The following is a 27387-nucleotide window of genomic DNA, read 5'->3' on the forward strand; positions in this document are numbered from 1 at the left end:
CACTTCGGACCAGCCAGGAAGGATCAAGGGAGAAGGAAGTTGTTTTCAAAGACACAAGGCTGAGAAACCCATTTCCCACACACTTACTTCTTTCTCAGGAAACTCTTGGAGGTGTTCAAGATAAAGCAAATTAAAAAGGAGTTGGCGGCATGTAGCTGGCTCAGTCATTTGCGCGTGGGCTCCTGATGCTGGAATTGGGAGTGAGGCCCACAGTGGCCCAGGGGATACGAAGATCAGCACATCAGGGAACAGTGGCCCAAGGATTCTGAGACTTTTAGGAAAATGAAATTTGTGAAACAAAATAAATCTACACGTTTGAGATTTAGATCACAGATGGAAGTTCACTTACTAGATCATTAAGCAAAATCGAAATTAAGCAAAGTACCAGTTATTCCTAAAAAAAAAAGCAGTTGTGCAGCCAAGTTTTGTTCCTCCACAGCTCAGCAAGGAATATTCACATGGATACTCAATAGTGACCACCAACCAAAATAATTCTGTTTAGGGAAGGGAGTGGGGGGAGTTGCCACTCCAGGAGTATCTGTGGTAGCAGCTGAAACTGAAAATGCAACCAGCCATAAAGTGACTTAGCCTGACCCCCAGGGCCCGGGGCGGGGGGGCTGGAGACTGAAGCAAATAAATTGCCTGTGATTTAATTAACCGTGCCTATGTAACAAAGCCTCTAGAAAAAAACCTGTAAGAATGGGGGGTGGGTGTAGCTTACAGGCTGGGGAGCATGTGGAGATTTGGGGAGGCTCCATGCCCCTCCCCCATACCTGGCCCTAGGCATCTAGGCATCTCTTCCATCTGGCTGTTGGGAGTCTATCCATCCTTTCATAACTGGTGATCTAGTAGGTTTAAAAAAAAAAGGGCATCACTTAGACATATGGAGAGAAACAGTTAAAAGAACTCAAATTGACTGCCTTTGGGGACGGTGTGAAGAGAGAAGGCTGCTGTTTTTGTAGCAAACCTTTAGAATTACATGATCTTTTTTTTTAATTCATAAGAGACCCAGAGAGAGAGAGAGGCAGAGACCTAGGTAGAGGGAGAAGCAGGCTCCCCATGGGGAGCCCGATGCGGGACTTGCTCCCAGGACCCGAGATCATGCCCTGAGCCGAAGGCAAACCTCAACTGCTGAGCCACCCAGGCATCCCTAGAATTATGTGGTTTTTAAACTCTTTAAAAAATACTCAAAGCGATCTTCAGAGCAATAAAAAGGATTACTTAAAAAACTGATTCTAACATGACCAGTTCATAGTACAGTTTCAGGCTCCAGAAAGAATCTGATTCAAAGTCATCATTAGCCTCTTCCCTATCAGGCTGCCACCGTCTGCCTCAGCCCAGAGCTCTGGCCCAGGATGTATGCACATGCACCCCAGTGTGGATGTCACCTAGGTCTCCCCAGCATTCAGGAGGTGCAGAACCCAACCTGATTCCCCAGCTCCTCTCCAGGAGGGGCCCCTTCCAAGCCCTCCAGTATGAAAACATGCACTGGGAATTAGGTTTCCCACAACCCAGGATTTTCAGGTGAGACAACCGAACACACCCCAGGAAATTGCTCGAGCTCTTAAGAATTCAAGTATCACAATCATATGATTCAAGGATTTATTAAGTCATACATGCAAAACATACTGCTAATTGCATTAGCAAAAGATCAATGTAAAAACACTCCACGATTCTGTAACTGTCAATTTAAAAAATGTTGTTCTATTTTATTGGTTGAGAGGTCCAACCTTGTATTCTTGCCAGTGGGTAAGTCGTACAGAACTTCGTTAGCACAAGCACGGGCTTACAGAATGTCACAGACCCAAGGGAACATGGTCAGGCAGGGCAACGGGAAGCGTGTGTCCGGGGGGTGAGGCAGAGGAGGGCCAGCGTTAGTCAGGGGACAGTATTGGTGATCTGGCAAGACAGTGATGTTAAGAAAGTTCATAGTTTAGGAATATCTAAAATATTTCAAAAACTGTAAAGCTGCAACACATGATTTTTACACCTAGTTACTAGAAAACTAAGGAGAGTGCTTATTAGCTTTGAATAAAGTAACAAGGAAATAGGAATGCACTTTACTAATCTACAAAAAAAAATTTCTAATGCATTATCAGAAAGATTTTATAATACAAGGAGGCATATTGCTCGTTAAGAAGGGGTTCTATAAGAAAAGCACTAAGTTAGCAACTATGGGTACAACCAGTTCAAAGATGAATTAAATGCCCAATTTCAGGAAGGATGGCAGGTCTAAGAAAAAGGAAAAGCTTAAAACACTTAGTGATAATACCGACCTTTCTTCATTTACTGCATTTGACAGAAATTAACCTTTTAAAATTTTACCCGTGACACTTTTATTCAGTTTGATTATGACGTGTACAATGTAGTGTAAATTAACCTCCGGATTTTGTCAAAATACTGTCTTTATCCTTTGATCGCGTCACGTGCTGTGCCCCCCGCCCTCATTGGAGGAACATGGGAGTGAGAGGTCTGTTCAAAATGTCAGCAAAAGCGAATACACTAACTTTTTAAAAAAATTTCACTACAAAATCAAAAAGACTGATCCAAAGAATTGAGTCATTATGCTCCTTCCGTGAGGACATACAGTACAGTTAGGGCGTGGCCACGGGCTTAGATGGCAATGTGGCAACAGCTCGAGGAGGCTGTGCGGCTTTCCTACTGGAAACTAGCAAGCACAGGTCTGCAGGTCCAAACCTGAGACACTGCCGTCTCTTCTGAAGGACAGGGATCTTGAACGGTTTAGTGCTTAGTGTTCTCAGCACAATGCAACTTAGTTCACAAGGTATTTTGGCAACTCTTAATCTGAGCAAGAATAGGGGCTTTTGAAAAATAAGGCTTTAAGAAAGCTGGCCATTTTAGGGCTAAATTTTAATGTGAAAGTTTGAAGTCTTACACTTTAAACAAAACCTAAAAATTACTGATTGGTTCAAATGGTTTTATGGAAAAACTAATCTGTAACAAAAACTTGGCATTGAGTGCGAAGGCTCCACCATTTTTGAGCAAAGCGTACAAAGGTTCTGAGGGGGATGGGGCAGGGGAACCCAACATTTACAACAGCAGGCATTTTCTCTTCCTCTTCTTGACGGGAGGGGGGCAGAGAACCGCTCGAATAGCTTCATCAAACACTGTCTTGAGGCCTCGCTGCGTGAGAGCAGAGCACTCCAGGTATTTTACAGCACCTGCCGAGAAACACAGCCTCATAGCCACATGTGGAGCCCACCCTTCTGTCCAGGAGGAGGGCAGGAAGCAGCTCCCCAGGCCCAGACTCCTGACAGCCCGCTGGGCACAGCAGAGCAACCCCTGACCTGCACCCGGAGCTCACCTACTGAGCGCTCACACTGAGAGCTTTGCCTGGCTGGCTCCCCAGAAGTCAACCATAGCCTGAGTCAGAAAAACATGCTCTTTACTTCCCACAGACTGGACTCCTGTCTCTGCCATGAAAATAAAAGCACGTGCAAAGCAGATGTGAAAATGCAGATTTCCTACCGATCTCCTTAGCCATGGCCAGACCCTGTGGGTAGGTGATGGGAGTCAGCTTCTTCTCCTTCAGTTTCTCAATCGTGTCTTTGTCGTCCCTGAGATCAAGTTTAGTCCCCACCAAGATGATAGGGGTGTTGGGACAGTGGTGTCGCACTTCAGGGTACCACTAAATGTAAGAGAGGAAGAGAGTCACCACACCCTCCCTGATGAACCTCTTTTGCCTAAATTACATCCCCACAGGTGTCAAACTGTCAGCCACTCCTTAGTTGCTGCAGAGTCCTCAACAAGACACAGCATCCCACCCTTCAGCCCTGCTCACCTTGCAATACCTTCCAGAACCACGGGCCTACCTGTGGGCATTCGAATAGCAAGCTGGGACTCCCAAGAACAGGCAAGGAGGGAACATCCCCCTCCCCCAAACCACTACCTCTTGGTAAAATGAGTTAAATTCTTAGATGGTCTCTTGAGAAACCTCCCTATTCAGCAAAAAAGTCAACTATCGACTGAGGTCTCAGCTCTGCCACCATGAGCCCCACTGAACACATCCCTGACCACAACTGGAGGACATCCTGCACATGTCATTTTTCACAAGTGACCAGGGCAGCAGTGGAAAGTCATGGTCACTATTTTTATTAGACAACCCCATCAGGCAGACTCCAAAGTGCTCACTACTTTAGCAAGGAACAAAGCGTTTCTGAATCAGGCCCTGAAACTTCAGAACTCTACATAATAAAGTCATATACTTCAAAACTGATTTGCTACCTAAGTAGAATTACAACATCAATTTAAATAATTAAAACTCCTATCACCAAGTGTTATTTTTGCTTCCCAAGGAGACATTACATAACAAGATGTTCCTCTAAAACATTCCCCACTTACCTTTGCTCGAACATTTTCAAATGATGCAGGACTCACAAGAGAAAAGCAAATTAAGAATACATCCTATAAAAAGGAAACAGGGAGGCGTTTAGAAATGGTCTTACAATGATGAATGCACTTTGCTTTGTAAATGCTGTTGGGAATGAATCATGAGACGAACTGCGTATATGTACCAGCAGCTTGTGTCTAAAGCTTGCTTCCTGGTTCCCCCCTTCAGTTCTGTCAGAAGGCTCCCAAACCAGAGCCAGCACATGAAGCAGCCAGTTACTTCTGAAAGGGGGGAGAGGATTTACTAGAATGTGCTCAAATTTACTGGAGGCCAGGGGGGACCTCAAATCAGAACCCCCAGAGGCTTCTTCTCCATCATTTCCAACTCCCCCTGGGAATTTATCCCCTCCACCCCGGAATTTAATGTTCCTATTATATATAGGGACAAAATCAAGCTACCACTCCAATATTTCTGTAAAATGTGATCTCCATTTATCAAAAGCAGAGTTGATTTTAAAAACCTTTATCAACAGTGTGCTTTTCAGTAAACTCCTCATGTGCACATTAAGTACATGTATAGTGGACCACTGGGGTGCAATTAAACTGCTGCTTTAAGAACTGCCACCAGAGTCCCTTGGCCCGGAGTGGGGCTCAGTGGTTTGCTCAGTGAGCACAACCACTGTGCAGAAGGGCAATCTTGTGTGTAAGTGGCCTCTCCTGGCTATCAGCTTCTCAATCCCAAGTGGGGTTCTCTGCAGGACTTAGAGCGTGCGGCAGTGGCAAAGTGGAGATTCAGAGGAAAAGTCAGTGCAGACTAAATACCTGGAAGATTTTCTGACTGAATGTAAAACATATCTCCCATTCTGTATTGTGTAAGAAGCCAAACTAAAATATTTACCTGTACTTAAAAATGCTTAAGAGTTTCTAAAATGCTAGGTTTATAAGACATTTTCCTGGAAAAAGGCAGCTATGCTTTGTGAAATGTACCCAATTCCCAAGCTAACACTTTCACCAATCCAGCTGATGTCTTGTACCTGGAAAGGGAGAGAAACATCCCACACAACAGCTTTTTTAAAATGACATTTTCCAAACGCTAGCGCATGCACAGGCTCGTCCAAGAATCACCTCGGCATTTTGGCACCTGATTACGTCACTTCAAAGCAAAGGTGGGTTAGCTCACCAGCACCGCACAGCCATGCCGCAGACAGGCCCGCACACCGGATACCACAGCGGAGGAGGCCCTGGCAGCCACGGTTAGTCCCCCTTGGGCTCAAGCATGGGCTCCATGGTGGGCTTGGGGCAGGGGGCTCCACACCTTCATCTCCAACCCGCCTGAAGAGGCCCCTTCATAAAAGTTCCTCCTTCCCCTTGGGAGGAGGGGAGCAAGCAGTTCACAAACCACTTTAATTCAAGCTAGTAGGTAAACTGTCTCGCTCTACTGAAAGCACATTTTATCAAACAAAACCCCAACCTTGAGTGAATTAAATTTAAAACACTCAAGGAACATGAGGCTCAACAGGAAATTCTGGGAAAACTAAGTGAAATGAGAGAACAGATAAAGCTTGAAACTGAAGTGGATTGAAAGTTTTACATACGGCAATCAGCTTGTCTTTGCCCCTGGAGGGTATATCCTTACCATACGTTTCTCCAACCTAGTAATGCATGAGAACTTTGTCTGAGTTTAGTAAAAACTGAGGAAAATGCAAGTCAATATAATCCATTATTTCTTCATCAGAATTGTCTCAACCCTCCTAAAGGATCTGAAAGCAACTGACAAATACCACCAAACAGTTCATCAAACCCTGTGAAGGTCAACGAGGGTGAAGACAAGATGTCAGGCAGATATGGGGAAGGAGGGGGGCACTCCTTTCTAGCCATGGCAGCGCACAGAGGGTGTGCTTCCAGCAGAAGCCACAACACGCCTGAGAAAGCACACGGGTCACGTCCAGGTGAGAAAGGTTAAGGAAGCACCCTTCCTTACCGAAGGGGTATCCCTGTGCCACTGCTGGCTCCCACTGGCAATAGGCACACCTGTCACAGCTCTCCATCCCAGGTCTGAGACCTAAGCCCAGCTGAAGCCGCCGCACGCAGGAAGAGCACCTGTCTGTAAACACAGGCCTCTCAGACGAAGCACTCCCCAGGAGCACGGCCCAGTCAGAGAGCTGTGAACACGGCCAGCCTCCTGTGTGCAAGTGCTGGTCCTCTCTTCCCCCAAATCCTGGGAATGCAGTTTGGATTTAGGGGCCTGAATTACTGGAGTAAATGCACTGAGACCTTTAATTCCCCCCACCCCCAGCTTTGGAGGGGAACGCCCAGAAGGGACAGCATTTCTCATGTTTACCACAGTGCCATCAATTCATTCCTTTGTTCCGACAAAAATCGGAAAGACTTGCTCTTCAAGCAACACAGAAACCTACAATTTTTTTTAAGAGACAGATGGACAAGAGAATTTTTTAAATTTCATCTCATTTAAGTCTCTCTGATCTACAATTCTAACAACATGAAAGTTGCCCTAATTATCCTGGGTTTAATCTATGGGCGACTTTTGAAGATCTGTGCTCCCAAAGCCTTGACATGCCACCAAATATTTATTGTGACACAAAAACTCCTGGGCATTGGCCACAAAAATGCAGCCTCAAAATATCCTCCAACCATATCTGTTCTACCCTTTCCAATTTTTAAGAACATTTTTTTTGAAGAAGAAACATGCTTTCCATCCTACATTAACATTATGCCATCTGCCTGTTCCTTTCTCCTCCTCCTTCCCCCAGCCAAAATATGGCTTTAAAAAATATTTCTAGGGGGATCCCTGGGTGGCGCAGCGGTTTGGCGCCTGCCTTTGGCCCAGGGCGCGATCCTGGAGACCCGGGATCGAATCCCACATCTGGCTCCCGGTGCATGGAGCCTGCTTCTCCCTCTGCCTGTGTCTCTGCCTCTCTCTCTCTCTCTCTATCATAAATAAATAAAAATTAAAAAAAAATATTTCTAGGGGCACCTGGCTGGCTTGGTCATCAGTTAGGCATCTGACCCCTGATTTCAGCTCAGGTCATGATCTCAGGGTCATGGGCTCCACACTGCCTGCTCAGGATTCTTGCTCTCCCTCTGCCCCTCCCTATCCTCTAAAAAACAAAAAAAGCAAAACAAAAATCCTAAAAAAACTAGTTTTCCTAAAAAAAAATTAATTAAAAATAAATAAAATGTCTTATGCTTCTGACACTTATCTCTTCCAGCAGCAAGTCTTTCCCACCTCGGCCTTCTAAACCAACGCCCTGCACAGAGTCCACGCTGCTCATGGCTGGCAGGGCATCTCCATGTTAACGCCTGTCCTCGCAAACCCCCGAGCTCCAAAGCAGGGCCTGGCCTGCTCAGCCTTCCTCCCAGGGTCACCGATGTGCTGGAGCCTCTTTACTCACCTGAGCTGTCCTGAGCCACAAGCTTACCTCTCCTCTAGCTGCTTTCCCCATGCTGGCAGGACACTTCTGACTACACATGCTCCCACCCAGCCCTCATTACCTGTGTATCACAAAGCAGGTCTCCTCCTACATGTGTGAAGGGGGACCATAGAGAGACGAGTGGCTCCTAGCAGGATATGAGCAGACAGACTGTGGGGTGGTGGGGCTCTTCTAGATCCTCCTCTCCGAGGCCTTCCACCTGGCTTTTACTTTCAGACTTGGAATATTTTTTACTACGGGTATTCTATGAACTGAGAAAAGCAGCATGAGACACACAAACAGGGCAAAGACACTACGCATGTGGCATCCAGGAGGAGCTAAGAAAACATGCTCTGGAGAAAGCGAAGAGCAGCCCTGACACCTGGGAGCCAGCCCAGTGCTCACAGCTTGGTTATGGCAAGTTCCCATTGAATGGGACCATCTCCCAGAGTGCTGGGGTTAGAAGAGGTCACTATTTGACCATGCTGGCATGAACACAAAAATAAAGAAATAAATAGAAGAACACTTCACAATCTTGTCTAACCTCAAATACAAGGTCACCGTACAAATTATAAAAACACCAAACATCCCCCTCTCCCAGACAAGGGGACTGCATGCCTATCTCTGCACCAGTCACGGCTTCATCCCCACCTTGTAGAGGAGATTAGGGCATCCCTAAAACTACCCTGCTTCTAGCCAGCACCCAATCCAGAGCAAGTTCTGCCTTCTCGAGCCCCCAGGTGGACGTCCGGCTCAGGGCAGAGAACAAACCCAATTTCTTTCAGCCACAAGTGTGTTCCCAATAACCTCTGGCTGGAGGACACAAATCCTGTAACAGCCAATTTAAAGTAGAAAGCCATATGAAAATCAAAATAGCTGAGACACCTGGGTGGCTCAGAGGTTAAGTGCCTGCCTTTGGCTCAGGGAGTGATACCAGAGACCCGGGATCGAGTCCCACATTGGGCTCCCTGCATGGAGCCTGCTTCTCCCTCTGCCTCTCATGAATAAATAAAATACTAAAAAAAAAAAAAAAAAAAAAAAGGCCAAGCTAAATGCTACTGTTTTTCTTTTTAAGCATCAGTAAGCAGCCTAGCCCTTCTCAAGGTGAGCTCACACAAACGTCCCGGCTGACCCAGGCACAAGAGGCCCGGCACGTCAGCCAGCAGGCTGGGTAATGTTGAGCTTTCTCAGAACCCACACAGAGCTTGTTGTGACTGGCAAGTCCCAGGTGTTCCCACTCACACCAAGTCCCGGAACAAGAAGGCAAATACAGCCCTGCACGGACCATACCACGATGGCGAATAGACCAGCTGAAGGGGAGTGTGCCGAACTCACAGGGTATTTTCAAAGAGCGTGTTAAAGTAACTTATTCAGAGATGGAAGAGCCTGAAGGATTACTTAATCAAGAAAAACAAAAACGTGAAGGATAGTTTCTCCTGAAAAGGACCACCCGCTCGCCATCTTTTGGAAAACAAAGTAGAAACAAATGCTTCACACAGATTTAACTTCGCTACCCAGAGTCACCCTACAAACAAGGAGAACAGCGTTAAATGACCACAGGAAACAGGATGTTTCTGGGTCACAATGTCCTAAGTAAGGGGTGAGATCTGGGTAAGAAATGGTCCACTGTCCCTTCAGGAGTATCTGAGCACAGTCATGGATGAGTCACGGAGTCCCATAGACCAAAGAGCCAAAAACCAGAGACCAGGTTCCAGTCAGTGCAAAGTTTAGAGGTGTCCCCTCTGCTGAGATGCCAGCCTGTAACCACCAGGCCTGTTGCTCTCAGTAGGACAGCATTCAGGGCCTCCCCCCAGAAGCCAAGACAATTTCCTCATCCCCAAAGAAGCCAGCAAGCACGTCCTTAGTGGCAGGATGGCCACTCTCCTCTTTGCTCTAAGCACCAGGACACCCCCTGTGCTGGTACGTGGTATGTTACACACCTACATGTGTGAACTACTGGAGGGCAAGAATCATGCCTTCCACCCGTTTAGACATTCAAGTATTTGACAGGAAACTAGCACCTTGTACAGATGAAACAAAGTTTACAAAGTCCTGCCCTAGAAGGACAACACCCCCACCCACTTGGATGTTGGGCTTCATACCTTGCAGCCTGATTCAATCTGCTACTTTATCTCTGTGTTCTCTAGCATACAGAGTGGGAATCTTGCCAAGTCACCTTTGACTTACTGTGAATGACTCCCTCAGAGAAAAAGGCCGCACCCTGCCCGGACCCCTTGAGTCACAGGAGGTGGTTCTCATTTCTCAGAAGTGATACCCCACCCTTCCAGATGTATCCAGTAGGTTAGAGACTCCTACTCTACCAGTCAATAGGTAGCAAATCCACTTAAAATCTGGAATTATCAAGCCCCCACTGGGGACAGAAGTTTCCTAAACATACTGAAGACTTCGAACCATTTGGGGATTATGAGCTGACTTTTAAAACTTAATCACAGTTAATTTTTAGCTGGAGATTAAATGAGGCATCACTCATTCAGACAGCATTTTATGGGTTTGGTCTTTATTGAACACTATTACTATAATGTAGCAAAAATCCACAGTTCAAATTAATTGTATTTGAGAATTCCTCCAGCTGAAAAAATAAACACAAAAGACAATGACTGTTGCATGGAAAAAACTTTAAAACTTTAAAAAAGGAAGGGGGTGGGGGGAATAGCTGGCTGGCTCAGTTTGTTGTGTGTCCTGAGTGTCCAACTCTTGATTTCAGCTCAGGTTGTGATCTCTGGGTCATGAGATTGAGCCCCACACAGGGCTCTGCACTCAGCAGGCAGTCTGCTTGAAGATTCTCTCCCTCTGCCCCTTTTCCCCATTTGCACATGCGCACACTAAGTTTAGGGGCCCCTGGGTGGCTCAGTTGGTTAAGTGTCTGACTCTTGGTTTTGGCTCTGGTCACGATCTCAGGGTCATGAGATCGAGCCCTGCATCGACCCCTGCACTGAGTACAGGGTCTGCTTGGGATTTGTTCTCTCCCTCGCACCCTCCCCCTACTCTCGTGCTTTCGGTCTCAAATAAATCCAAAAAATAGAGTTTTAAATTTATTTTACTAAATAGAAAGTTAACTTTAAAAAACTCCAGAATGTCTCCACCTGATCCTCCTCTGGTCATCCTAACTTGCTGAGAGCATGTACAGCAACTTCTGTTCATTTGGGCCCAGCCAGCTCGGACTTGAAGAGCTGTCCAGATCTATGAATCTTCACCTCAGCTACACTAGACTGTCTGTGATGTGCCTGGAACTATTCAGTGTGCCTTATACTGATTGCTAATCTAATCCTAGGAGAAAACAGGTCATGACTAGAGCTGTGAAGAAACCTGCCAGGGTCACAGAGCTAGGAAGCAGAGCATGGGATTTCAACCTGACAAATTCACTTGACTGCCCCTAGAGCATTTTCCTTTGGCCAGTGAGTCATCTGAGCCTCTAGAGTTGGTTTAAAACACTTTAAAAATGACTAACAAACGTGTAACAAGATAAGCAAATGGTACAAATAAGACAATTGCTTATTTCAAGTAAAGTGGTTTCTAAGCATATTTTAACCAGCTATTACTGATTCACTTTGATACACACATCATTTAAAATTCTCTGAAATGGAAGCAAAACTAATCTAGAAGTTTTTCTGACTGGACACAGTGGACATATTTTTACAAAACCGAAACCTGAATATACATTGAGAAGACTTAGATACTAACGCTGTAGAAAGATGAGCATGTGTTTTATTAGAAAAATAATATTAATTCCAAAAGAGAAGTCATTAACTTGATTTTTAAAACCTTAACTGTTTAAATTGACTCTGTGGCACAAAGCAAACTGATCTTAAAAGTAATTATTGTTGAAACTGGTTTGCAAGAACAAAACAGTACCTATTTCATGCGGCTGTCCTGAAATTAAAATGAAAGCATGTAGAACACATAGCACCATCGTTAGTAGCTGGTAAGGCTAAAAAATTAGAAACAAATCCTTGGTCCTCATCTAGGACATTCACTACCGAACTTAACCTTGCTACTAAAGATGGCAATACAGCTGGCCCTTGAACAACGCGGGTAGTTAAAGGTGCTGACTACCCCCTATGCAGTCAAAACCCTGTGTATTACTTTGACTCCCCGAAACTTTAAGAAACAGCCTGCTACTGACTGGGAAGCCTTACCAATAACATAACCAGTTGATTAATACATGTAAAATATGTTATGTGTAATATACACTGCATTCTTACACTAAAGTAAGCCAGAGAAAATGTCACTAAGAAAATCTTGAGGAACAAAAAAAAAAAAAAAAAAAAAAAAAACAGAAAATCTTGAGGAGGAACTATGCTTACAGTACCGTAATGTATTTATGGAAAAAAAGTCCTGGTGTAAGTGGATCTCTGCAGTTCAAACCTGTGCATTCAAGTGCCAACTGTATAAGCAAACCTGTAGGTGATACGCAATTACACAGTCAAAATTACATACTCTAAAGGACACATTAAAAAGCAGTCATGATCCTTACTGTTTGCGGATAGGATAAGGGACGTAATCTGTCATAATCTTCTTGTCCAGCTGTATCCCATAAGCCCAGATTCACTGGTTTTCCATCTACCATAACATTGGCAGAGTAATTGTCAAAGCTGTAGAATGGAGAAAAAACACTTTAGCCCTGGAACATAAGGCATAGATGGGGGGTTTGAGTGACTATCATAGCAAGGGTCTCAGAGGTGTGCCAAGGCCAGGAGTGGCCTGGAGGCTCCCCTGAAAGCAAAGGTGCCAGCATGCAGGCACAAGGAGCCAGAGCAGCCACATGGAAGGAGAAAGGGCTGCAGGGTATGGGGAAGGCGAAAACACTGCACCTGGAGAAACACGCCTGGGACAGACACAAAGGACAAGGTAGTCCACTGAACTAAAACAAATGACTGTCAGCAAGAGAAAACCTTTGTTTTTAATGAAGAGAACATTAAGATTTTTCTCTCCAGAAAGAAACAAAGTATAAATTAGTCCCTCTCTCAAACCCACTTGTTGACTTGTGTACACGTTACTCATCTTCAACAAGGTGGCATACCACAAAGCCATACTCTACAGTGCTTCCAGAACACCCGCACTAAGTGCAGGGCAATCACCATCAAGCCTTGGTCACCGAGGCCTGCAACCAAACTGCTATGGTAACACAAAGCAATGCTTTGAAAAGTTATGGTGTGAGGCGAGCCTGCTTCTCCCTCTGCCTGTCCCTGACTCTTTCTTCTATGAATGAATAAAATCTTAAAAAAAGAAAAGAAAAGCTATCATGTAACATTTCAAGAGTGAGTATACACATGTACTTAAATTAACTTAAAGTTGTTACACAAAAACTAGTTAATGATAAGAGGCAGCCCAGAGAAGCCTGGCAGGCAGAAAATAAGGTGGACTTAAAAAACAAACAAGAATCACTAAGTACCACCAAGTACTTCACTAAAAATTAATTCTGAGGACGCCTAGGTGGCTCAGTGGTTTAGCATCTATCTGACTTTGGCTCAGAGCGTGATCCCGAGGCCCTGGGATTGAGTCCCACATCCGGCTCCTCGTGGGGAGCCTGCTTCTCTGCCTAGGTCTTTGCCTCTGCCTCTCAGGAATAAAATCTTGAAAAGGAAAAAAAAAAAAAGAAAAAATCTGGGATTGCAATTCAAACCAGGGCAAGTACCAAACAAGACACAATATATCAGCCTGTAAGATAAAATTCAAAATCATTTTTACATACTCTCAACTCTCAACACTAAAACTTAGGGTCTTGTTACATTGAGACAGCAAAGCAGAGGTCTGCGTAAGGCTCCAATGTGGTTTACAGAATGGAATGACAACTAAATACCGTAAAGAAAAAGCCTCATGTCTTGCAATTCTGCCTCTGTGAGAAAAATATTCAATAAACAGTATTATGACTTTTTTCCATCTGGGAAAAAGAATCAGGTGCCTGCCTCCTAGTATACCAAAAAAATAAATTCTAAATGAATTCGGACTTCAGCCACAAAATGAAAACTTTAGCCACAAAAATCTAGGAAACCTACAAGAGGGTATTTTTGCATCACGGAAACAGGAATGGTCTTTCTAAGTAAAACATAAAACTGCATGGTGGCGAAGCAGTATATTTACATAAAAACACCAAACTTATTTATGCAGAAGATCTCATGATGAAGTTTAAAGACAAATGAGATAGAAGGATTAATTTTTTTTTAAGTTTTTTTTTTTTTAATTTTTATTTATTTATGATAGTCACAGAGAGAGAGAGAGAGAGAGAGAGAGAGAGAGAGGCAGAGACATAGGCAGAGGGAGAAGCAGGCTCCATGCACTGGGAGCCCGACGTGGGATTCGATCCCAGGTCTCCAGGATCGCACCCTGGGACAAAGGCAGGCGCCAAACCGCTGTGCCACCCAGGGATCCCCAAGATTTTATTTATTTATTCATGAGAGACAGAGACACAGGCAGAGGGAGAAGCAAGCTCCATGCAGGGAGCCCGACGTGGGACTCAATCCCGGGTCTCCAGCATCACACCTTGGGCCAGCGGCAGCGCTAAACTGCTGAGCCACCCGGGTTGTCCCTAAAATTTCTTATGTACAAGAGTTTCATCAGTAATATAAAATTTCAGTAGAAAAACAAGCAAAGGAACTCCACAGGCCATTCACAGAAGACTGCAAATGGACAGTGAACATTCATGGGATCCTAACCTCACCGCTGATCAGAAATGCAGCTTTTTTCAATGCCTGTCGCCCATGGTCCAAATTGAGGAGGCCGCGTTAGTCACAGCTGGTCCAACTGACAGCCTTTTGGCGGCAACTGGGTAGTATCTTCCAAAACTTTGAATATCCAGACGCCTGGGTGACTCAGTTAAGTGCCTGCCTTAGGTTCAGGTCATGATCTCAGGGTCTTAGGATCAAATCTCTAGTCAAGCTCCCAGTCAGGGTCCCCTGCTCAGCGGGGAGTCTGCTCTGTGCTGTTTTTTTCCTGTTTTTCCCTGTGCTCCCCTGTTTTTCCCTGTGCTGTTTTTCCCTGTGTTTTTCCCTGTGCTCCCCTCTCCCACTTGTGCTGTCTCTCAAATAAAATCTTTTTTTTTTTAAAGATTTATTTATTTATTCATGAGAGACACAGAGAGAAGCAGAGACATAGGCAGAGGGAGAAGCAGGCTCCATGCAGGGAGCCCGATGCGGGACTCAATCCCAGGACTCCGGGATCACACCCTGAGCCAAAGGCAGGGGCCAAACCACTGAGCCACCCAGAGATCCCCCTCTCAAATAAAATCTTAAAAAAAAAAAAAAATTAAATAGCCATTCCCTTTTGATTTGGCACACTTCCACTTCTAATAATCAATCACATGTGCACGATATGTGCAACATTTAGCACAGAAAAAGAAAAAAGAAAAAAAAAAAATAACCTTAATGACCAGTGGTTTTTATCAGCTATCCTAGTTCAGAGTCACTGACAGCTAATAAGGATTTCACTCTACCTATGTGTAGATTAGGAAAGTCCCAACTGGGATGTCTGGGTGGCTCAGCGGTTGAGCATCTGCCTTTGGCCCAGGGCATGATCCTGGGGTCCCAGGATTAAGAGCTACATTGGGTCCCCTGTGTGGAGCCTGCTCCTCCCTCTGCCTGTGTCTCTGCCTCTCTATGTCTCTCACGAATAAATAAATTTAAAAAAAAAAAGGAAAGTCCCAACCACAAAACCAGAACATGGACAACACGGACAGTATGATCCCACTTTTACAAAACTTTGGAGACCACCAAAATACACCTGTTGTGCTTGACAAGGTTAGCACAGGTGGGATCTGAGGGGTTTCTTCTCCACCAGGATGGCAGCCATGAAGACAGAGCTGACATCATGGCCGCAGGTGATACATTATGAGGCTCAGCTACATAGCACTCCCTAGTAACCCCATCATCAGAAAAGCACTTCTCCATCTCCACCCAATTCTGTGGCCAAGAGGGAATAAGCAGCAGCTCAGTAGCCAATTCTGTACTCCCACAACTGACCCTAACACACACCCTGGTAACTCACGTGACAGGCAACCATCAGATTACTTGCCAAAAAAGGCTAATGACAATATAACAGTGTATTTTGTGTTTCAGTTCCTTGATCCTTCACAGAGCTTAGAGAGCCAAATTTACCAGAAACTCTTCCATTTTCCAGTCTTCTAGTTAGTTAACTTTGTTTCCTGAATATCTAAGAATCAATTAGGAAAGCTGCGTGTTTCATCACAATGTAGAAACTTTACATAAGATTAAGTATTTTTTAAAAGCCCAAATACAGGGGATCCCTGGGTGGCTCAGCGGTTTAGCGCCTGCCTTCTGCCCAGGGGCGTGATCCTGGAGTTCCAGGATTGGATCCTGGAGTCCCGGGATCGAGTCCTGCATGAGGCTCCCTGCATGGAGCCTGCTTCTCCCTCTGCCTGTGTCTCTGCCTCTCTCTCTCTCTCTCTCTGTCTCTCATGAATAAAATAAAAACTTAAAAAAAAAAAAGCCCAAATACCTTATAATTAGACTTAGGTGAGTGTTTAGATGGAAAATTAATCAGATCTGCTTTTGTGCAAAGTAAGAATGCCTTTATAGCAAAACAATGGTCAAAGGAATAAAAGAAAAAAAAAAACATCAGAGGCAAGTTAATTCCCAGGTTAACTGGATACTTACACAGTGGGGATGTATTCTCCAGGAAATGCATTGGTTGTGTAACTGATCAGTAGACAAGTTTTACCTACAGCTCTAAAGAGAGAGAAGAAAAGAGTGTAAGTTGTTTAATCAGCATGAATGTAATCTTTTCATTATTCTGTTAACTTTATAGAAAAATCAAGGAGTATACCCCAAGTACTTACTTACCATTAAACAGTTTCTATAATCTTTTACTTAACACTACACATTTTATCCTGAAATTTATAGTAAACAAACTCAAATTTCTCAAAAAGGAGCCCTCATGTTCTATTCAGGTGTAGGGCATTAGCATTCATAGTCAGAAACTGTTAAATAAGCTCAGGTTGAACAGGAACAATATTTTAAAATTAAGAGTCTCTTTCTTTTGTCAACATCTGTACCCAGTCTTTCATCCAAGAATCTTCAATTCTATCCTCAGATCATTCTGATGGATATAATATGCAAACAAAGCCTTCCTCTACAGCTTCCGCTTGGTTGTTATGTATTTTGCTGCCTCAGAGTGGTAACTCAAACCCACTACCTTTTAGAGCCTTTCCTCTGGCATCAGTAATGACTGTTCTCTTAATAGAGTGCTTAGTCACTAACCACCACAGATCAACTGTGAACCACAAAGAGCCACACAGAACTCACTTTAATTCATCTGTATTCATTTGCCACCTCCCCAGCCCCCCCCATCCTCGCATATCACCCTAAGTTTTTAGAGTAACTAATATGATATATTCCAGACATATTAACTAACAGTCCTGGGATGCTGGCCTAACTTTCCAAACAGCTGCAAAGAGGAGAAAGTAAAAAAGAATCATGCAAAAATTCTCCAAAACAGAAGGGCCTCCTGTACTAGTAGTGGGTACAGTGTACCATCGGGCGGAGGTCAGAGGCTGAAAGTCTCTCAACCACCTGAAAATTTTTTTCATGAGAATATTAACTACAAATCAAGATCACTGCACCCTTAGCCAAAAAATGGTTTCCAAATTTTACATTCTTACAGTGACTTCAAGGGGTTCTGAGAGCCTGTGTCCCTTGCCTAAGGATTCACTAAATGCTCTCCCTACAAGAGCCTATCTTCCTGCTGTTTGCTGTTGGCTTACCAAGGTCCTGTCTGTCACACAATGAAGTTCTGAGCTGTAACATTTTGTCGTTCAAACTCAACTACTATGAATTAGGATTCGTCATAAAGAAGTTAAGTGCTTTTCTATTTTTGTAGCACTCTTAGCTGGAGGCAAAAACCTCTCAGCTAGGACAGATTACAGGCCCATCCAGTCTTGCCAATACTTGTTTTACTCCTAACACTATAAAGAGCTTAAAAGTTGGAACTCTCCCACCCCCCAAAGACCTCACGGAGTCAAACATTACATCATCAGGAAGTAGCTTCCAACTCCTCAAGGCTTTCTAAACAAAAATGAGTCATTGGCCATACATTTTGTGAAAAGCTTACAATGTCAAACCTGTGTAAGCAGGAGGCTGAGATCTGTAGTCATTACCCTGGATCTGAGACCCAGAGCCAGCTCTTTATTACTTGCTGGCTGGAACTGTTTTTAAGTTTCAACATCCTTATGCCTCAGTTTTCTCAACTGTAAAATGGATGCAGAACTATCAACTTCATCACAAAACTATTGAAAGGGCAGCCCCCGGTGCTCAGCGGTTTTTAGCATAGTCTTCAGCCCAGGGCCTAATCCTGGAGACCTAGGATGGAGTCCCATGTCGGGCTCCCTGCATGGAGCCTGCTTCTCCCTCTGCCTGTGTCTCTGCCTCTCTCTCTCTCTCTCTCTCTCTCTCTCTGGCTCTCACAAATAAAATCTTTAAAAAAAAAAAAAAAAAAAAACCTATTGAAAGCATTAATCCTATTTTAACCCATACCAACAAAGTGTGTGCTATGTGAGGAAGAATAGTAGGTGCCGAAGATATAAAGCAATGAACAAGATCTTGTGGAATCTGAGCAGTTATTAAAGTGAAGAATAAAAAATGCAGTCATTACATAAAAATTATGTAATGTGTCATTACATTACATATTATGTGATGTGTCATTAAAGATGCTCTGGAAATGTACAGTGAAGGGATCTAACCTAGTCTTGGAGGCGGAAAGAAGAGGCTGCGATGTACACTGAAATTTAGGAGGAGTGGGGACATGACAGGAGGAACATTCTAGGCAAAAGTGACATCATTTATGGGGAGGCCCAGAAGCTCAGCGTAACTGAAGAACAAAGAAATAAGGGGGAAGCACCAAAGGAAAATATGAGAAGATTGTCATCTCTTCTTGTTAAGGGCATGGGACTTGATCCTACTTGGGAAGTCCCAGAAGATTTTTAGTTGCCAAGAAACCATTAAATTTGCATTTTCAGAAGCAGCCTCTGACTGCAGTGTGGAGAGGACAGAGGAAACTGGGACTGGAGGCAGGAAAACGAGTGGTTTGAACCAAAGAGGGGACTTCAGAGTGAAGAGAAGTGGGCCATTTCAAGAGCTTCCTAGGCATGAGGCAGAATATGATAGCTCAGCCATAGGCTGGATGTGGTAGCCGAGGAGGAGAGTGGAGTCTAAGGCCATCACCAGTGAACCTCTTCTCAAATTACAAATGTTGTGCAAAAATATTAATACTTATTGCCTCTTAATGTCAAGAATAAGCAGCTATAAAGGTTTTAACGGTTATGTTAAAATGTTATAGTAGCACTTCCCTTAAGAGCCTGTCCTAAATCTCTTCCATATGTAGAAGGAACAAAGCCATTACTATAAATATGACTGTTTTAAATGCCCTAAACTTTATTTTCCTGAAACCTCACCTTCATCTGAGGCATTGTCTTCTGAAAGGTATAACTGCAAAGGAATTCAAGGTACTTGGCATAATCCTATACTGATGGGAATTTTTTTTCTTACCAATCATTACAGTATTTGCTATAAACCTAAATTCTATAAGAAATTATTAAATTAGAGGCATCCCTGGGTGGCTCAGTGGTTTAGCACCTGCCTTCGGCCCAGGGCGTGGTCCTGAAGTCGTCCCAGGATGAGTCTCACATTGGGCTCCCTGCATGGAGCCTGCTTCTCCCTCTGTATCTCTGCCTCTCTCTCTGTGTCTCTCTCAGGAATAAATAAATAAAATCTTTTAAAAAATAATTAAATTATAAAATTCTGACTTTTAAATTAATTTATTTATTTTTTAAATTTCATTTATTTATTTGTGAGAGACACAGAGAGGGAGCGAGAAAGGCAGAGACACAGGCAGAGGGAGAAGCAGGCTCCATGCAGGGAGCCCGACTCGATTCCCAGGTCTCCAGGATCAGGCCCTGGGCTGAAGGCGGTGCTAAACCGCTGAGCCACCGGGACTGCCCTTTATTTATTTTTAAAGTAGGCTCCACACTCAGCATGAAACCCAACATGGGGCTTGAACTCATGACCCTGAGATCAAGAGTCTGATGCTTGGGCAGCTCGGTATATGTCCAACCTTTGATTTAAATATTTACTTAGTTTTTAACAACAGATAAAAAGAAAAAGGAAATGGTTATTTACCTCCCATTAGTGTTACTTATTCACTCCTTTTAACACACTCCACAAAAAAACCCCTAGAGGCCAAAGTCAACACAAGCTCAGGCAGTACCAGCTCCCCAACAGAGAACAGAAGCAGTGTTTGGTCACAGCCTCACAGCCTCGGACTGATGCTGCTGCAGAATCTCTGGAAGTTACTATCCAGAAAGTTTAACTCCAGCTCTGGAGTTTCCAATTTTATATACACTTAACTTCTCAGTTCCATCTTTTTATAATCTTTGAAAGCTGCCACAACATTAAAAAATGAACCCGAGGGGCAACTGGGTGGCTCAGTCTGTTAAGCATCTACCTTCGGCTGGGGTCATGGTCCCTGCTCCTCTGGGAGTCTGCTTCTCCCTTTCTCTCTCTGCCTCTCCCCCCCTTCCCCCCACTTGTGCTCACGTTCTCTCTTGCGCAAATAAAATCTAAAATAATAAAAAATAATTTAAAAAATGAACATGAGACTACTGGAAGAAAGTTCATATGAGCACATTTTTTCACCCTATCTGTGCCGCTCCTGCTCTATCTTGTAGAAATAAACCAAGATTAAAGCCAATAACTCATGTTCCCATTATGTTGTTTTTCCATTAAGAGAACTTTAAAGGAACTTTAAAAATTTTGAGATCTCACTATTACTAAAATCTATAAACCAAAACTTAAAAAGCACGTATGATCCATTAATCTGGAAATGCTGCCAATTCCCTCATGTTAGAGAAGGGAGAGGAACCTGGCTGATGTGATTCTCGATCTCGGTGGTGTCAGTTCAAGCCCAAGCTGGGTACAGAGGTTACTTAAAAATAAAACCTTTGGGCAGCCCTGGTGGCTCAGCGGTCTAGCGCTACCTTCAGCCCAGGGCCTGATCCTGGAGACCAGGGAATGGAGTCCCACACTGAGCTCCCTGCATGGAGCCTGCTTCTCCCTCCGCCTGTGTCTCTGCCTCTCTCTCTCTCACATGAATAAATAAATAAAATATTTAAAAATAATAATAAAATAAAATAAAACCTTTATTAAAAAAGGGATACAATAACAATACAGGAAATTCAAAAATAAGAACTTTCTGTATTGTCTTATTTTTAAAAAGATACATTGGGGGGTACCTGGATGGCTCAGTCAGGCATCCAACTCTTGGTTTTGGCTCAGGTCATGATCTCAGGGTCATGAGATTGAGCCCCACGTGGGGCTGCACACTAAGAACAGAGTCTACTTGAGACCCTCTCCCTCTGCCCCCCTCCCCAATTGCTTGCTCTCTAAAAATATTTTTTTAATAGATTTATTTACTTATTTATGATAGAGAGAGAGAGGCAGAGACACAGGAGGAGGGAGAAGCAGGCTCCATGCCAGAAGCCGGACGTGGGACTCGATCCCGGGACTCCAGGATCTCGCCCTGGGCCGAAGGCGGTACTAAACTGCTGAGCCACCAGGGCTGCCCAAAGGTTTTATTTTTAAGTAACCTCTGTACCCAGCTTGGGCTTGAACTGACACCACCGAGATCAAGAAACACATCCCAGGGATCCCTCTCTAAAATTAAAAAAAATAATAATAAATTTTAAAAAGATACACTGATATCAATAGGACTGAAAGACCAGATTTCTCCAATGAGGAAATAAGGAGCCTGTATTACTGTCCAAGTGTACCTAGATCTTGGGGCCGGCCCCTGGGTGGCTCACTCAGTTAAGCATCCAACTCTTGGTTTCAGCTCAGGTCATGATCTCAGGGCCCTCAAATCAAACCTTGTGTGGAGCTCCAGGCTCAGTGGGGAGGCTGCTAGACTGCTGGAGATTCTGGTTCCCTCTTCTTCCTATACTCCTGCTCACTGCTCACACTCACTCTAAAATGAATCTTTTTTTTTAAAGTACCTAGATCTAGGATTAATAGAATATAAGGAAATGTGAATTATATCTATTAAATATATATTCATATTTATTGCATAAATGAAAGATCCTAAATGAAAGTCCTCAATTTACCCTGTGAAATGGGGTTTGGGAACTCTCCAACAGTAGGCCTTCAGTAAATAAATTCAGAAAGCACATGAATAACAGAGTAGTTTAGTGCTACAAATAAACAAACCCTAATCTGAAGTTCTGATTATTTATCACCACAAACAATTTATGGAAAACCATTATCACCACTGGAGGCTTCAAAAAATTAAAAAGCCTATGTAGTTTCAAAACCCCTCACGGTTGAGGGTGACTGAGTGGCTCAATAGTTAAGCGTCCGCCTTTGGCTCAGGTCATGATCCCACCCAGGGTCCTCTGGGCTCTCTGTTCAGGGGAGGAACTGCTTCTCTCTCTCCCTGTAGCTCTATTTGTGCTGTCAAATAACTAAATAAAATCTTAAAAAAAAAAAAAAAATCAAACCCTAAAGGTTGAAGATGCTACCTCAAAGAGAGAGTTCAATCCTGAAGTAGCCATTACTCTACAGGCCCCTCCCTGCCTTTTAGAATTCTAGAAGCACCAATCCTAATCCTGGAGTACTTGATACTTGGATCTGAGCAAGATACAGAGTTCACAAACAAGAATTTTTATCTAACTGCATATCATCCCCATTCTCCTTCAAAGTCAAATCCTGTTAAAATATGCCCTATTGGGGCACCTGGGTGGCTCAGCAGTTGGGTGCGTCTGCCTTGGGCTCATAGCGTGATCCTGGAGTAGGGGGATCGAGTCCCATATTGGGCTCCCTGCATGGAGCCTGCTTCTCCCTCTGCCTGTGTGTCTCATGAATGAATAAATAAAATCTTAAAAAAAAAAAAAAAGCCCTAATTATGGGAATATATGTGATAAGGAAATAGAGCAAAATATTGATAACAAAACTCTAAGTGGTAAGTGTTCACTGTACAATTCTTTCAACTTTTATGTGTTAAATTTTTCATATTAAAATGTGGGAAGAGGGGATCCCTGGGTGGCTCAGCAGTTTAGCACCTGCCTTTGGCCCAGGGCGTGATCCTGGAGTCCCAGGATCGAGTCCCACGTTCGGTTCGGCATGGAGCCTGCTTCTCCCTCCTCCTGTGTCTCTGTCTCTGCCTCTCTCTCTCTCTGTCTCTCATAAATAAATAAATAAGTTTTAAAATAAAAATAAATAAATAAAATGTGGGAAGAGAAATTCCTCTGACACGTGGTAACTGCCTTAGTAGCAGGATCCCTGATAAAACATCTTCTTAGTCTTAACTAAAATCACAAGAAATACCTGGTGGGTGATGCAGAGATGAAAAAGAAGGAAGTACTAATACATTCAATACATAATTAATGCAAAAGATAGAACATTATGAAAAGTGGCTTTAAGATTTCTAAAAATTACTGATAACTCCTCTACTGAACCCAATCTTGAACTTTTACTGGGATTATCATTTGAAAGTTGTTAAAAAAAAAAAAAAAAAGACTTAAGTATAATTTTAACCACCAAGATCAGAGGCAAATAACAAACTCAAATTTAGAAGCCAGTGTAGATTTCAAACACCTTTACAACCGGTCAAAAATGTGGAACCCCATGCCTCAAGACAAAAATACACAAAGACAATTCATGAGGTACTTAAATTCATGGATCATACCTTCATTGATTTTTTTTCCCCACTGATTATTCAATGGAAGTGAGTGGAGACTAAGTGGTGTACATTCCTAAAAAGATGACATCATCATGGAAGGTATTTTTCACACTGAACTAAAACAATTTCCTGGAAAGCAATGTCTAAATTAGACACTGGGATGATGAGACCACTTGCCCAATCTGGAGTGAACGTAGGGGGGCTTCAGGTCACTCACTCCCAGCTTCTGGTCAACCAAAGTCAAAGCAACACTATTAAAAATGTTTAGAAACATCTGAATGTGAGATGCTGTCTTACCGAAGCTGAGAGAAAATCTTGGGGGCAGAGATCCCCCAAGTCAAAGTAAAAGACCCTGTGTTCAGGAAGGACTAACACAATTAGGACCAAGAGAAGGATCTGCAGAATTAAACAGTATCAAAATGTCACTTCACATTTTATACTTAATGCCAGTGAACTGCTATATAGGAAATAATTTATAAGAATATAGGCTAATTAGGGATCCCTCGGTGGCTCAGCGGTTTGGCGCCTGCCTCCAAGGCATGATCCTGGAGACCCGGGATCCAGTCCCATAACGGGCTCCCTGCATGGGGCCTGCTTCTCCCTCTGCCTGTGTCTCTGCCTCTCTCTGTCTCTCTCATGAATGAATAAATAAAATCTTAAAAAAAAAAAAAAAAGAATATAGGCTAGTTGATCCTACTTATAATATGGTTATGATATAACTTTTAACCTAATTCCCAAGAATATTTTTTAGATAAGGAAGCTTGCAATTTGTGCAGCTTCAATTTGCCTTTATTGCTTAAACTCCCCTTAACTACAAGTCCCACAGCACTGAGTTCTTTGCCCCACAAAATTTACACCCACGTTTACAGCTTTAACAATTTTTGAATAAAAGAACATTCCAAGTATATCATCAGGTATGTTTTGTTTGGGTCAAAGCAAAAAAATATTTTTGGTTTGGAAAGTCATGTATGTAACTTTTTCACTGAAGTAATGTTTGCTGTATGTTGTCCCTTATTTAAAGTAATAGAGGGGGCAACTGGCTGGCTCAGTTGGAGGAACGTGCAACTCTTGGATCTCAAGGTCCTGAGGTTGAGTCCCACATTGAGTGTAGAGATTACTTAAATAAATGAATAAATCTTTAAAAAATAAATAAACAGAGCTTGAATTGTTTACTTCTAACAGGGCTTTGCCCCAGTCTACATCAATGTCAAATACAGTACCAAATAAATCGAATGAAAACTTAAAGCCAAGAATTGTTTTATGCTTTGGACCTCCCACACAGGGCCCAACAGTGCCTCAGATTAAGAGAAAGAGCAACACTATATGAGGCTGGCTGCCTGCACTTTCTCACCTGGGGCCAGGCACCTGGGAGGCACTTAGTATTCAGCATCTTGTTTATTTTTTTTTTTAAGATTTATGTATTTATTCATTCATGAGACAGACTGAGAAAGAGAGGCAGAGACACAAGGAGAGGGAAAAGCAGGCTCTCTGCAGGGAGCCTGATCCCCGATCCCAGGATCTCGACCAGAGCTGGAGCCGGGCAGGCACCGCTGAAACACCCAGGCGTCCCCCAGCAACTTGTTTAATCCTCGCCACTTCAACTTGAGGTCCCTGTCCTGGGAGAGGAGTGTGAATATGCCCAGGTTCCTCCCTAATCATTGGGAGTGGGGATTCGAAGTAAGGATCCAGATCCCACAACAGGCATTCAACAAGTATGTGACTAGATACACAAGGCAATACAAATCTTCGGGGTCCATCATCTGTAAGCATTAAGTAGGTCTGCTGTGCTTATGTTTAGTTTCAGAAATTTTCAATTAAGAATATTACATTCTAGGGCACCTGGGTGGCTCTGTCAGGTAAGTGTCTGCCTTCCTCTCAGGTCGTGATCCCAGGGTCCTGGGTTCAAGTGGCGCATCCGGCTCCCTGCTTGGCATGGAGCCTGCCTCTCTCTTTCCCTCTCCCTCTGCCACTCCCCCTGCTTGTGCTCTCTCTGTCAAATAAATAAAAATCTTAAAAAAAAAAAAAAAGAATATTACATTCTAAAGTTAGATACTGAATTATCAGCAATTTAAAAAAAACAGCATTATTTCATACTCTAAGCATTACAGATTCAGCATTTTTAAATTTTTAAAGGAAATGCAGTTAAAGTGTTCATAAGACAATGTGATATATGTGTAGTTAACTCATTACACAAAAGGATCAAATTTCATTTAAACCAATGTACTGATTTCCCTATTAAACTAATTAACTGAAGTTTTTGGACCCCAAATGAAAGAAAAGCTTTCTTTTCAAGGGTTTAAAAAACAAAAACAAAAAACATACATATTCCTAAATAGGTGAGAGTCATAATTTTTAGCTATATGCACAGAACCATGAAGTGTTAATAACGTTTCACACGTTGAAGACTGACAAATCACACAGATGGGCATCTTTTAAAAAATCAGTTCAACTGTCCTTACATCTGAAATAGTTGTAGCAACAGTTTCAAAATGTCTAATTTACAACAATCTAAATGAGCTAATTCACAACTTGGGAGGCATAAAAGCCACATCAGTCCTAATGACAAGTTTGGGGAATATTAATCAAAAGGAAGAGCGATGCCAGAACTCTTCCTTCGATTTTACAAGACTTGAAAAATGTACCAATTACACTGAGTTTGATGAAACTGATAGTAATTCTTGGATCTTCGCTGTTAACACTCAACTAACTCGAGCACTGCTGAGATACACAATTTTGCTCGGATTACACTGAGATTTTTGTTTCTATGGGAGGGGAAAAAAAAACTGCATAAGCCAAGTCTTGTCTTCCTCTAGGGCCTTGTAACCACCACAGACAGTAATGAAAAGAAATGCCTTGAGTCACAGGGCAGCTCCGCTCAGGGAGCCTGTTCTGCTACATCCCATACCTAATGCAAGCAGCGAAAGCAAATTTCTTTCTTTCTCTCTTCCTTTTTTTTTTATGACCACACCACATTCAGAGAAAAGATCAGTCTTAATCACACCTAGCTTCTCGTAGCTAGAATCCCAAAAGTTTCTCCAAGGAAAGTACAAGAATTATCACCAAAGGGAGGGAAAAATCTTAAAAGCGGCTAAGTACAAGCGGAAGATACGGGAAATCAGTTTGGGGTCGCCAAACCAGCCCAGGCAAATACTCAAGAACTATCGACCTGGTCGCCGGGACACACGGAAGCTTATAACCGGGCTCCAGAGGCTGATGTAAAAACCCAGAAAGGGTCCTTCCCCGCCCCCCCTTAGAGAAAGAAAGGCAACTCCAAGCCCACCGCTGTAGGGGCGGACGAGCGCGGGTGGCGGCGCGGCTGGGGGGTCCCGCCCCGCGCGCAGCGGGCCCAGAAGGCGGGAGGGTGGAGTTCACTTTTCCCTCCGGCCGCCGCTCGGCGACTCCCTCCCCCATCAGAAAAAAAAAGAAAAAAGAAAAAAGGCAAAGAAAAAAAAAAAAAAAAGAGCCGGAACCAGGCCCCGTGCCTCCCAGTCCCGGAGGGAGTGAGTGGTGGCCCGCGCCCCGCGGAGAGGCCGGCTCCGGGCCCGCGCGAGCCCGCCCGGCCCGGCCCCCAGGCCCCACCCTCGGCCTCGGCCCCCGGCCCCCGGCCCCCGGCCCCGGCCCGCGCACTCACCCGTCTCCCACCACCACACACTTGATGGCCTGCATCTGGGCCGCTCGCTGGGCCGCGGCGGCGGCGGGCGGGCGCTGACGCGAGAAGCGGCGGGCTCGGGGCGCCGCGGGCGGGCGCGCGGCTGCAGGCGGCAGGGCGCGGGGTGCCGGGGCCGCTGTCCACGCCGCCTCGCCTTCCGCCGACGGAAAGCCGGAGCCCAGCCGCGGCCACCACCCAAAGCTGGGGGAAAACTGCGGAGAAACAGGAAATGGCCGCTCCACTCACATCCGGTCTCCC

At 44.0% G+C, this 27387-nt stretch overlaps 1 protein-coding gene across 2 annotated transcripts; it reads right to left on the reverse strand.

The window, feature by feature from the left end:
- Nucleotides 1–1588: 1588 nt before the first annotated feature.
- RAC1 (Rac family small GTPase 1) lies at nt 1589–27369 on the reverse strand. Of its 2 annotated transcripts, XM_072836955.1 has the most exons (7): nt 27112–27369; nt 16412–16483; nt 12277–12394; nt 5946–6002; nt 4363–4425; nt 3490–3649; nt 1589–3182 (listed from the first exon to the last, which is right to left on the reverse strand). In XM_072836955.1, exons 1-7 carry the CDS (start codon nt 27144–27146, stop codon nt 3052–3054), a joined length of 636 nt encoding a protein of 211 aa, XP_072693056.1. In that variant the 5' UTR covers nt 27147–27369; the 3' UTR covers nt 1589–3051. The 2 variants fall into 2 exon arrangements, with proteins under 2 accessions (XP_072693056.1, XP_072693055.1); XM_072836954.1 differs by lacking the exon at nt 5946–6002 and having other exon boundaries at nt 27112–27288.
- Between the last annotated feature and the right edge of the window lie 18 nt (nt 27370–27387).

Source organism: Canis lupus, chromosome 8 (genome assembly GCF_048164855.1).
Source record: "Canis lupus baileyi chromosome 8, mCanLup2.hap1, whole genome shotgun sequence".
NCBI classification, from domain to species: Eukaryota; Metazoa; Chordata; class Mammalia; order Carnivora; family Canidae; genus Canis; species Canis lupus.